The sequence below is a fragment of the Belonocnema kinseyi genome, chromosome 3 (genome assembly GCF_010883055.1).
Source record: "Belonocnema kinseyi isolate 2016_QV_RU_SX_M_011 chromosome 3, B_treatae_v1, whole genome shotgun sequence".
Classification (NCBI taxonomy): domain Eukaryota; kingdom Metazoa; phylum Arthropoda; class Insecta; order Hymenoptera; family Cynipidae; genus Belonocnema; species Belonocnema kinseyi.
This window is the reverse complement of record NC_046659.1, coordinates 105,136,610-105,149,696: the sequence shown is the minus strand read 5'-3', so window position 1 is coordinate 105,149,696 and position 13,087 is coordinate 105,136,610. Positions and strand designations below refer to the sequence as shown.

The 13,087-nt window shown below is 31.7% G+C and overlaps 1 protein-coding gene across 2 annotated transcripts in view; it reads left to right on the top strand.

Moving 5' to 3' along the window:
• The window catches only part of LOC117169133 (F-box/LRR-repeat protein 16), a 46,930-nt gene that overhangs the window by 16,902 nt on the left and 16,941 nt on the right, over positions 1–13,087 (top strand). For both annotated transcript variants that reach the window (XM_033355323.1, XM_033355324.1), the window contains exons 2-4: positions 1,655–2,025; positions 6,206–6,499; positions 12,161–12,452. In XM_033355323.1, coding sequence (XP_033211214.1) covers positions 1,655–2,025; positions 6,206–6,499; positions 12,161–12,452 — 957 coding nt within the window. The remainder of the gene's footprint in view (positions 1–1,654; positions 2,026–6,205; positions 6,500–12,160; positions 12,453–13,087) is intronic.

The window sequence follows — 13,087 nt, the reverse complement described above, 5'->3', positions numbered from 1 at the left end:
TTATGTAATTTTTATATAATTATTGCAATTTTTAAATCAAATAATAAATTTAAAGAATTTTTAAACAGAAAACAAATTTCATTGATAAAAATATTTGATTATTGTATTTTTAATAAATATATAACATTTATTTTAAAAAAATTTTATTGTTTAAATTTCGAAATTTTCTAGTTCGGATATTTTATAATTCGTTTATTTTTGTCGGCAATTTTATTATCCGGGAATTTTCCAATTCGAGCTTTTTATGTTTCGGCAATTTTATAATTTTTGGATTTTTATAATTCGGGAATTTGATTTTTTCAGGATTATTCAGTCGTTCCCTTAACATTTCTGAAAATAATTTTAAAAACGAAATTTCTCGACGTTCCGAAATTCAAGATAACTAGTCCAATATTTTTCATAAGCATGGCTAGTTGTCCAGAAAATTCGGGATGAATACTTCATCCCATTTTTAAACTTCCCTATTTTTTCGGGCTACTAGAGAAAGTCTTTTAAAAATTGTCGTACACGAAAATATCAGAACTATGTAAATAAGAATGAAAAAATAATAATAATTATACTTTTTCAAAAACAGTTTCCCTTTTATATTATTCATGCACAAAAATTGGCTTCTCAAAGAAAAAACAGAAAGTAAAATTGTCTTCTAAATTAAAAAGTTTCTAAAAACTCAAAAAAATTTTCATTTTGCAGACTTAAAGATGACAATTAAAACTTGAAATCCGTAAAGCTAGAGAAAAGGTCAACAAAAGCTAACCATATTTTCGTTTGGATTTTTGCTTCGCTTCCTTCTCTTTTTTAAAAAAGAATTCTTCATCAGATAAAGAGGTTTGAGAACTCGAAATATGCACAATTTTATAATATAGCGAACTCTTGCTTATTTCAAGAGCCATGAAACGTAAACATTTGGGTATTTCAAGGCTGGAGGGGCCCCAAACATTACCATGAAGGGGGGGGGATTAAGCGCCGTTTATTGGCTGCCCCGGCATTGCATCGATGCGCACGCTGTAAGCATGCCTGCGTTCTTGCATTTGTGTACTGAGAATTGTAGCATGACGTGACGGCCATGCTAGGATACGCCTTTTTGGAGAAAATATTCTAAACTGAAAAGTAAGTTATAAATATCTGAATAGTAATACTTTTCAAGTTTAAAATGTATTTGAGCAATTCTGTTTTATTCTTCTATCGGCTGAAGATCTTTCAGTTGCACGAAATACAATCAACTATCCGAAATTTTAAGTTAAAATAACCGATTCTGATCAAATCGATCTAATACACTCACGGATATCTTATTTTATTTCGTGACGCTGAAAGTTCGTCAATCGACAAAAGAATGGAACATGACTTAGCAAATACATTCCAAACTTGACAAATATTACTATTTGTACATTTATTACTGACTTTTACGTTTAGATTATCTTCTCCAAAAACTCGTGACGGTACTGCGCAATTTCGAATATCCCAGCATGCAGGACTTGAAATAGGTGAACCCTAAAATAAGCGCGTCTTGAAATAAGCAAGACTTCACTGTAATTAGTTTACAAAATAAACTTTGCGTATATTAAAACACTGTTTTTTTTAATTCTGCTATGTTCTAAATATTATATTTTCTGAATGAAGAAATTAGTGAGATATACAGATTTTTATTTGATTTCAGGTGGTGGAAAAACGAGTGTCATGGAAAGGGTGACGAATGTATTTTGCGGGGGAGGGGCAGTGGCTTACACAAATCTGCAAAGTGCAAATAATGCAAACACGACGCCAGAAAAGCCGAGCAGAAGTGTTCCAGTGGCCGTGAACAGTACAAGCAATATGGGAAATAATAAAGCTTTAAGTAACAATCGTATTGAGTCGGCTTCGAATCGAACGAGAGTTTCGAGAAACCGGGCCAAAAATGTTCCACTAGCGGGCGGTGGTACAGGTGGATACATGCCACCTTGTACTTGGGAACAACTTATGCAAGACGACCATTTTTTGAGTCGATTTTTCCTCTACTTTAATGCCTCTGAAAGAAAAGTGTTAGCTCAGGTAAATTTTTACTCAAATAATATTTAAAAATTAGCCTATTAAGACGTTACTTAGGTCGTTCAAACCTTCCTCCTATACTTCCCCCTCTTCTCTCTTTCCCAAATGACAGTCCCCTTCCCCTACTTTCCTTTCCCAACCATCACATCTTTCAATTCCTCTTTTTTCCCTCCCCTCTGCGTATATCCCTTTCTTCCCCTCTCCCTATTTTTCCTTTTTTCACTCACTTTACCTATTTCCACTACCCCAATCTTCTTTAGTTCCTTTCACTTCAAACCCTTCCTAACGTATTCCTTTTCTATTTCATCCTCTCCTCGATTTTCCAGCCCGCACTTTCCCTACCCTACTCTTATTATCCTCCCTCACTTTTCCTCCAATTATTTGCCCTACTTCTCGTCACTTAAGCCCAAACTCTAACTTTTTTCTTCTATATTATACCGTCTCTTTGTTTCCCCAACTAACATACCTCTTCTCCAACTCACTTTTCCTACTTCACCTCCTTAATTTCTTCTACTCTTCAGGCACCTGCATTTCCCTTACTACCCTTCCTTCACTTACCTATCACCTCATTGCAAGACTTATTCTCCATCCAACATTCGCACTCCCCCTCTCCTCGCTACAACAACCATCACTCCTCATTCCCAGTCCTTACTTCCTCTCCTCTACTCACTCTCATTTCTAGTCATTTCTCTACTTTCCATCACTTACGGTCACTTCTCTTACTTCACTTCCTTAAATTTCCCTACTCCCCTCTCTCAATTTCCCCTCCTCTTAATAACTTCACTTAACTTCTCTCCCCTCATTTAGTACTTCCCCTCCACTTACAATTCGCCCAGTCTCTTTCTCCTCGATTCCGTGTCCAACACTCCCCTTTTCGGGCCCTCACTTCCATCCTCTACTCACTATCACTTCGAATAATTTCCCAACCTCTCTCACTTACGCTCACTTCTCTTACTTCACCTCCTCAATTTTCTCGACTTACTTCATATCCACTGTTTCCCCTCTTTCAATTTCCTCTCCTCTTCCTCGCCCCTTCCTCTTCCCCTCCCCTTCCCTCATTTCCCTACTTTCTCTCACTGACCCCCTCCCCCTTCACAACTTCTTCCTTCTCCAGTTCTAGCTCTCCTCACTTTCTTAGCTATCTATGCCCTTCTCCAACCCTTACTTCTTCTCCACTACGCACACTGATTGCTTATCATTTCTCCTAATTTCCCTCACTTCTCTTACTTCGCCTCAATCATTTTTCGTACTTCCCCCTTCCTAAAATTACCTCACTCCCCGTACTCCATCTCATTTCCCCGCTTTTCCTCTCGCCAATATCCCCTCACTTCATCTACTTCCCTTGCCACCATTTCCCCATACTTACCCTACTTCCTCTCTTATAATTTATCCTAATTTTCCCTCTAATAATTTCTTCTCACTTACCTCACCATCTATTCCCCTATTTTCCCATTGTCTCCCCTGTTAACCTTCCTCCTACTGGCAGTTTAACGTTTAACGTTCTGTTTAGCCATTATCGAGAAAAAACTGCTTTAAGTCCTTTCAATCCCGGTTAAAGCAAACGGTAGCGCTTCGAGTTCGCAACCGGAAAGACCGTGCTCGATTCCTGTTCCCGGCCTTTTATGACATTTCCTTTTTTATACAAGTTTTTTAATGCAATTGACTCTTAAATTTATTTAGAAGGAGGTGGAATATTAATTTTTAATTATTTTTTCTTATGAAAGAAATTTTTTTTTCAACCTTTACCACTTTTACTTCAAGAAAATGTTCTTTTTATAGAAAATTTTAATTTTTTTTATCCAATTGAATATTTATATTTCGGTTTAGTACTATTTTTATATGAAATAAAAATGGAAATTGTATAATAAGATTCAAATAAATATTTAAATATAAAGAAATAGCAAAGTAAAATTACATAAATATAGAATATAAATAATAGATATTTTACATTATTGTTATAATATTCATCTTTTGTAATAAGAGTAATGAGTGATGATTTGTAACCAAAAATTTTATAAGGAATTATAATTTTTCAAGCATGTTGCGGCACCGACTTGTACGTGAAATATTCATTCGAGAAATTATAAAACTAAAAAAAACATAATATTTTTCACATAAAAAATGCTTAGGTGTGTTTATTTTGGCTTGATTTAAATCAAGTTAATATTTAATATCACAATGAAAAATTTTGTTTAAAAAACAATGCTCCAAATATCTCCAACAGAAATGGATCCCCGACTTTCGAATTACAAACCCGCAGCGTAGGTTTTTTGTTTTTCGTTAATTTAAATAAACTTATTTGTTTTAAAGAAATGGTTTTTTGTTCCAATCAGAATTTTTCTTTAATTTGAAATGAATTTCTTTATTTTAAAATCATTTTTCGTCAAATCAAAAAAGTGATTACAATATATTATTTTCGCCCTTTTCAACAATTTTTTAAAAATTTATCTTCTTGTTTTGAAAATGTATCTGTTTTAATATAAATTATATCTTTTTGGATAAATGCAATTGTTTTGGTTAAATATTAATTTTCTCTGATTAAGAATTTCACTTCGTTTGCAAATTTGCCATTTTTGGTCGAATTTAATTGTTTTTTAATTAAAATCAAAATCTTTTTTGGTCATAATGTATAATATTACATTATTTTAAAAAATTTCTTGCGGAAAATTGAACTGCTAGGTTCAACTTGAAAAAGTTGATTAAATATTTATCTTTTTGTTAAAAATTCATAATTTTACTTGAAAATTCATCTCTTTGGCCTGTTGTTAAAAAAATTTCATTTTATTTAAAAATGAAATTAATTAAATAAAAATGTAAGTTTTCTATTTTTGGTTTAAATTTGATCATTTTAGTCAAAAATTCCCCTTTTTTGTAGAAATTGTATTTTCTTGGTTTTAAATTTTCACTTTTTTTGTTAAAATTGTAACTATTTGGTTGAAAGTTTACTTTTTGGGGTTAAAAATTCAACTGATTTACGTAGGACTCATCTTTTGGCTTGAAAGATTAGAAATTTTGATGAAATAATTTGATTTTCTAGACTGAATAATCTTTATTGCTTTAAAAATTATCTGTTTTGTTACAAATTAGACTATTTTTTCTTTTTGGTCTTTTTATTGAAAATTATATTTTTTTATTGAAAAATTAAGTTTTCCATTTGAGGTTGAAAATTGACCTTTTTGAGTTCAAATTTCAACTAATTGTTTAGAAAACTAATTGTTTGGTAAAAATTTCATCAATTTAGTTAGAAATTAATCTATGGTTGAAAAATTCACTATTTTTTAAAGTTTGCTTTTTTGTCGAAAATTAAACTTTTATATTTTTCTGTTAAAAATTGATCGGTTTTAGTTAAAAATTTGCCTATTTCTTTAACAATTCATGTATTTTGTTGAATATTCCTCTTTTTTTTGGTAAAAGTTTAAATTTCAACAACTAATTTTTTTTGTTCATAAATTTCTAACTATTTTTTAAATGAAAGTTCGACTATTTGATTAAAAGTTCACCTTGACAGATAGAAAATTCAAGCATTTCGATAAAGAAAAAATACTTTTTGTTAATTAAACGATTTGGTTGAAAATTCGAGTATTTTCTCAAAAATGATTCTTTTTTTATCGAAAGTTATACTGTTTTATCTTGCGTTATTGAAAATTCAACTGGCTCCTAAAAAATCAAATTATTCAGTGGAAAATTTAACTGTTCTTGGTTGAAGTTGAATCTTTTCTATTTGAAAATTCAACAGTTTGGTTAACATTTGTTTATTTAATTATTTTGATAAAAATGTAATTAACTATCTTTTTAAAAAGTCATCTCTTTTGTTTGACAGTTCGTCCTTTTGAAAATTAATTTTTGTGACCACAAGCTGGCCCGACAAATTTAAGAATTGGGAACTATGATCGCCTGCACGTGGCCCGCACACGTGCGCGTACATATGGTTCGAGTTGGACTGATGATTGTGGCGAGTTAGCAGTGTTAGAGGGCTCGAATCCTCAGAGTTTCGAATTTATAACGTATATAAAGTAAATTGCAGAAATAAGATTTTTCTTTTTATATTCAAGTCTGAATTGTTCAGTAAATTTTTCTAGAAAATTCGAGCTTTCTTTCTTATACAAGTTCGTGACTTTTTTCAGGGTATTGTATTGAAGGCTTGAATATTTGAACTGATAATACTGAATAAATTTTTTTCCAGGTTTGCACACGATGGAGGGACGTTTTGTACGCGAGACCAAGACTTTGGGCCGGATTGGTGCCCGTCGTAAGGTGTCGGGAAGCTCGGGCAATGGCATCAAGTTCGCGTGCCCGACTTTATGCATCTTTAGTCAGGAGAGGTTTCCACTCGCTCGTTTTATTAGGAGCCTCTGACGAGGACATTCCAGAATTAACGCACGGTTTTCCATTAGCACAAAGACACATACACTCGTTATCCTTGCGCTGTTGCGCAGTCACTGACAGGGGTTTAGAAGCCCTTCTCGATCATCTTCAGGTAATTAAAAAAAAAAACTTAACTACCAAAATCTATTCAAAGTAGGCGCTATTCGCCATTAAGCAAGTTTTAAAAATCTCTCTCCCTTCCTCTCCTTTTCTATCTTCCCTTCTTAATATCTTCTATCGTCCTTTCTCATCCCCTCCCATACTTCCCAACTCCTCACTCTCCTCACCTAGATCTGTCATTTACTGTTCCCTCACCTCTTACCATCACTTTCTCTACTCTCCCTCCTCTCCTTCCCCTCTTCTACTGTCACTCTCAATCTCTTCCCCTACTTCTCCTCCCTTTCCTAACTGCTCCTTCTTCAACTTACTCCCTTGATTCTCCATTAATCAAGTTGTTCAAATCTCTCCTTTCACCCTTCTCCACTCTCTTCTTTTCTCTTCTATCCTATCCTGTCCTATCCAACCCCCACCGATTCTATCTTATCACCCCTCCCCTTATTTTGTGACTTGTCCTTTTCTCCACTAGTCCCCTTTCTCCCACTTTCGCACCCTATACTACTCTTTTCTTCGCACACTTTCCTCATCTTTTCTACTCTCCATCCCTTTCCCTACTTTTACTCAAAAACTGCCCATCCTCTTCACTCACTTCCTCTACTTCCCCTCTCGTCACTTTGCTACTTTCGTTTCTCTAACTTTCACACCCCATACTAATCATTTAATCTCCTACTTTCCTCACCTCTTGTCCTCATCATTCTATTTGCTACTCCCCCTCCCCTACTTCCCTTCCTCTGCTGTCACTCTCAATCTCTTCCTCTACTTCTCTATCCTTCTCTTACTATAATTTCTTCAACTCTCTCTCTTGATTCTCCGTGATTCAAGTTGTTCAAATCTCTTCTCTCGCCCTTCTCCACTATCTCCTTTTCTCTTCTATCCAATCCTGTCCTATCCGATCCTATCTTATCACGCCTCTCCTTATTTTGTGACTTGTCCTTTCCTCCACTAGTTACCTTTCTCTCACTTTCACAACCTATACTACTCCTTTCCTTCCACACTTCCCTCATCTCTTTTACTCTCCACTCCTTTCCCTATTTTTACTCAAAAACTGTCCCTCCTCTCCACTCGCTTCATCTACTTACCCATTCTCGCGCTTTCTACTTCCCTTCTCCAAATTTCTCTCCTCTCCTAAATTCCGCGACACTAGCCCCTCCCTTATTTCCCCTCCCAGGAAAAAATTATCGCCCTAAACTACCAAACAAATTCAATGATTTATTACTCACCTCCTTTCTCTTGTGACAATTTGTAACATGTTGGAGACAAGCCCCCCTCCCCCCATCCTCAAAAGGTCATGTGACAGTAAGGCTGACCCTTTCCCCTTCTTTTTACATTCTCACTTATGAGAGTGTAATATAATCGTCCAAATTTTCGATCTCTGGTTTTTAACGGATCTTTGCGTTTCGGCACTCACAGAATTTGAAAATTATACAATTTTATCGGTGTCTGTCTATATGTCTGTATGTATGGTTACCTGAATGTTGTAGCCACGCTAAATTTGAAGGATTTGTCCAATCGAGCACGCGTTTCATACACTTCTGAAGGTCCCCAAAATGAAGGTTAAGTTCTTTAATTGGAAATTTCCAACTAAAATTAAAAAATTGAGGGCATTTTCAAAATTTTCAAATTTTTGTTTTTTCAAATTTTAGAATTTTTGGTCAAGGTTTCTTATAGATGGGTTGTTTGCAAGTTATCCAAATTAAATTTTTGATTTTGATAAGAATTAGAAAAGTTATATATTTTTGAAAAATTTAAAATTTTTCAAAAAATAGAAAAAATTATTTTTTTCATAGATCTAAAAATTTAATTCAAAATTTTCACTAGGTACCAAATATATATTTCAAAACTTCTAGCTGAATTTTTTGTTTAGCCCACAATTGAAAAAATTAGAGCATTTTGAAACATTTTTTTCTTCAAATTTTAGAAATTTTTGTCAAATTTTCTTATAGGTGGGTAAAAAATTTGCAAATTATCCAAATGGAATTTTTAATTTTGAAGAAAATTAGAAAATTTGAAATTTTTCAAAAAATAGAAAAAATTTTTTTTTTTTCATAGATCCAAAAATTTCATTCGAAATTTTCAGTAGATACCAAATATGTGTAAAAACTATTCTAGCCGAATTTTTCTATTAGCCCACAATTTAAAAAATTAGAGCATTTTCAAAATTTTTTAAAATTTTAGAAATTTCTGTCAAATTTTCTTATAGACGGGAAAAAGAATTGCAAAATATTCAAATAAAATGTTTAATTTTGATGAAAATTAGAAAAGTTATATATTTTTCAAAAATAAAAAATAAATTTTTGTTCATATATCCAAAAATTTCATTCAAAATTTTCACTGGATACTAAATATATGTCAAAACTATTCTAGCCGAATTTTTCGATTAGCCCACAATTTAAAAAATAAGAGCATTTTCAAAATTTTCAAATTTTTTTTCAAATTTTAGAAATTTCTTTCAAAGTTTCTTATAGATGGGAAAAAGAGTTGCAAAATATTCAAATAAAAATTTTAATTTTGATGAAAATTAGAAAAGTTATATATTTTTCAAAAATTTGAAATTTTTCAAAAACTAGAAAAAATTATTTTTTTCATATATCCAAAAATGTCATTAAAAATTTTCTGTAGATACCAAATATATGTCAAAACTATTCTAGCCGAATTTTTCAATTAGTCCACAATTGAAGAAATTAGAGCATTTTCAAAATTTTCCAATTTTTTTTTCTTCAAATTTTAGAAATTTTTGTCAAAGTTTCTAATGGATGAGAAAAAGACATGCAAATTATCCAAATAAAATTTTTGATTTTGATGAAAATTAGAAAAGTTAGATAATTTTCAAAAATTTGAACATTTTTAAAAAATATATAGAATATTTTTCAAAAATTTGAAATTTTTCAAAAAATAGAAAAAATTATTTTTTTCATATATCCAAAAATTTCATTTAAAATTTTCTGTAGATACCAAATATATGTCAAAACTAAATTAAAATTCTACTAAAACAGGTAAATTTTTAAATAAAAATTTAAAAAAAAGAGTTGAATTTTCATCCAAAAAGATTTCAATTGACTTTTGAACACAAAAATAGGAATTTTAAATAAAAAGTAAATTTTTTTTAGGAAATAGTTTAATTTTCAATGAAAAACGATGTCTTTCTAAGAAAACAATTTATGACTGAAAAGATAATATTCTGGATTTGAATTAAATTAATAAAACCCAATAAGGAGATCCAACTATTTTTGGTTAAATTATTTTTTTTTAAGTTTAGCATCATATTTTTGGTTCGAAGTTTATCACTTTTTGCTCAAAATTTTCCTATTTGGTTCAAAATTGAATTATTCTGTTCAAAAAAAGTTTCATTTCTGGTTGAAATCTGTTTTTTTTTTTTTTTTAACTGGAAATTAAAATATTGCCTTTGTTGTTAGAAAGTTATCTTTTTAATAATTTAACTATTTTGTTAAAAAGTATTTTTTTAGTTGAAAATTCAAGCACTCTATAAAAAAGTCATGTATTCTGTTGATAATTCAAATTTTTTGTACAAAATTAATTTTCTTGGTTAAAAACAAACTTTTTGGTCATAACTTCATTTAATTTTTTGAATATTGAACTCTTTTTGAAAGTTTATTTTTTTTAGATTTATTATTTTACTTGAAAATTCATCTCTTTGATTGAAGATTTAAATATTGGGCTAAAAATTCGTTCTTTTTTAGTAGAGAAATAATTTTCTTTACTGAAAATTTAACTATTCTATTTTTGTTTGAAAATTGATCTTTTCTGGTTTAAACTTCATCGTTTTCATTTGAAAATGCAATTGTTTGATTGAAAATTAGTCTGTTTAAATTGACAATTAAAATATTTTGTCGAAAATTCATCGTTTTTAACTGAATTCGACTATTATTTATTTAAAATTGAAATCCTTTTTTTTTAGAAATATTAACTGTTAAATGTTTTATTGAACATTCATTTTTTTAAATTAACTGTTTAGTTGAAAGTTGAACTGATTGGTAACTCATTAATTTTTTTGTGCTGAAGAATTGTCATTTTAGTCGAAAATACAGTATTTTCGGGATAAAAAATTAGACTATATCACGTAGAACATTCGTCTCTTCCGTTAAAAACGTCATATTTTTTTATTAAAACTGCAAATGGTTGAAAATTAATTTCTTTCAAATATTCAATTGAAAACTCGTTTTGTACATGAGTTCAGCTACTTTTTGTTCCAAATCAAAATCTTTTATGAATACAAATTCAACTATTTGCGTGAAAACTAATTTTTTTTGTAAAAATTTGGATCTGACATCTGGGATATTCAAAAATCTTTCTGAACCCTTTAAGAATCTTAGGAAAAATATATATGTTATATAATCTTAGAAATAAATAGATTAATGAAACCCAAAATAAAAATTTATAAATTTATCGTGGGGAACAGATTTTTTCATTTTCAAAAACGGTATCGTATATTACTAGATTTCAGCTTTAAAATCCATTTTAAATTGTCACTGTGCAATTTTTTTTAGCTGAGACATGCAGGTTTGAATATATATATTGGACCATTATCATCATTTGATCTTATCTTTACTGGCTGGATCATTATCGTCATCATTCTAATTATTTGATTTTGCCTTCACTGGTTGGAAAGTTATGATCATTTGATCTTGTTTTCACTGGCTAAATCATCATCATCTTCATTTAATTATTCCTTTACTGGCTGAATCACCATTCAGTCTTGTTTTCAATAGCTTAGATCCTAATTATTTTTGTCATTTGATTTTGTCTTCACTGGCTGGATCATGCATATTTATAATAATTATCTGATTTTGACTTTACTGGCTGGATCAACATCATCATCTGATCTAGCCTTTACTGGAAAAATAATCGTCATTAACCTTTGATCTAGCCTTCACTGGCTGAATCATCATCATTTCACCTTCTATTCACTGGCTACTTTTTCATCGTCATTATCATCATTATCTGATTTTGCCTTCACTGGCTAGACTATTATCATCATCATTTAATATTGTCTTCACTGGCCAGATCATCATTATTTTCATCGTGTGATATTGACCTTGCTGGCTAGACCATGATCATCATCTGATCTTGTATTCACTGTTTAGTTCGTCATCATCATCATCATCATCATCATCATCATTATGTGTTATTGCCTCCAATGGCTAGAACATTATCATCATTTGATCTTGTCTTCACTGGCTGAATCATCATTATTTTCATCATCTAATATTGTATTCACTGGCTGAATCGTGATAACTGATAATCGTTTTCTGATTTTGTCTTTACTGGCTAAATCATCATCATTTGACCTTGTCTTCTCTGGCTATTTCGTCGTCATCATCATTATCTGGACGATTATCATCATTTAATCTTGTATTCACTGGGTAGATCATCATTATTTTCATCATCTGATATTGCCTTCACTCATCATCATCATCATCGTCATAATTATCTTCATTTGATCCTTCCTTCACTGGCTGGTTCATCTTTTAATATTGTCTCAATGTAGATGAAGAAATCAAATGATGATCATAGACTAATAATAGTCAAACTTGCATATCACAGATAAAAAAAATCGTAAAGTGACAATCGAAGATGGAATTGAAAGACCTACTAGCAATAGAGTGAAGTAATTTCTAATTTTCTGAATTGATTACAGGCCTTGTTCGAGTTAGAACTGGCCGGATGCAACGAGATAACGGAAGCTGGACTCTGGGCTTGCCTTACGCCCAGGATAGTTTCGCTATCTTTATCGGACTGCATTAATGTTGCCGATGAGGCTGTTGGAGCTGTGGCTCAACTTTTACCAAGCCTCTATGAATTTTCCCTTCAGGCTTATCACGTCACGGATGCTGCCCTCGGATATTTCAGCGCCAAGCAAAGCACATCCCTCAATATTTTGAGGCTCCAGAGTTGCTGGGAGCTGACCAATCATGGCGTTGTCAATATCGGTACGTTTTATTTTTCATCTAAATTGCAGTTTTTCCTTTATTTCCCTGCGCTTCTCCCTTTTTTAAATTCCCCGCTTTTGCCCTTTTCCCCTTTTCTCTTCGAATTTACGATATATGAAAATCCAATTGATCGTCTTACATCTGGCATATTATTCTATTCAACACTAGAATAGGCTTTTTTCTTAACTTTTTGTTGAATATACAAGTTGAATATCAAGTACAATAGCCTGTTTGTCATACTTTTTCCCCAGGAAGAGAAAGATGGGAATTAGTGAAAATGATGGAAATTGAAGGGAGTAGAAGTATGAGAAATAAAAACAGGGTTAAAAAAACAGTAGGGACAAAAAGAGGAAGTGAGGGTCATTAAGAGAAGGGCAGGTAGGGGAAATGAGAAGTTGGACAGTAAGGGAGGGGGGGTCTAAGGAAGTATGAGAAGCGGGGAAAATATGGGAGTTGAGGTATGGAAAGTGACAGAAGGGAAATTAGGGAAAGTGAAGTCATGTAAACGGAAGAAGTGTAGAAGTAGGGGAAATGAGTAGACAGAAACTGGAGGAAGTGAGGAGAAAAGGAAATAGTGAAAATATGAAAAGTATGCGGAAATGAGGAGAGTGGAAGTATGAGAAGTGACAGAAAGG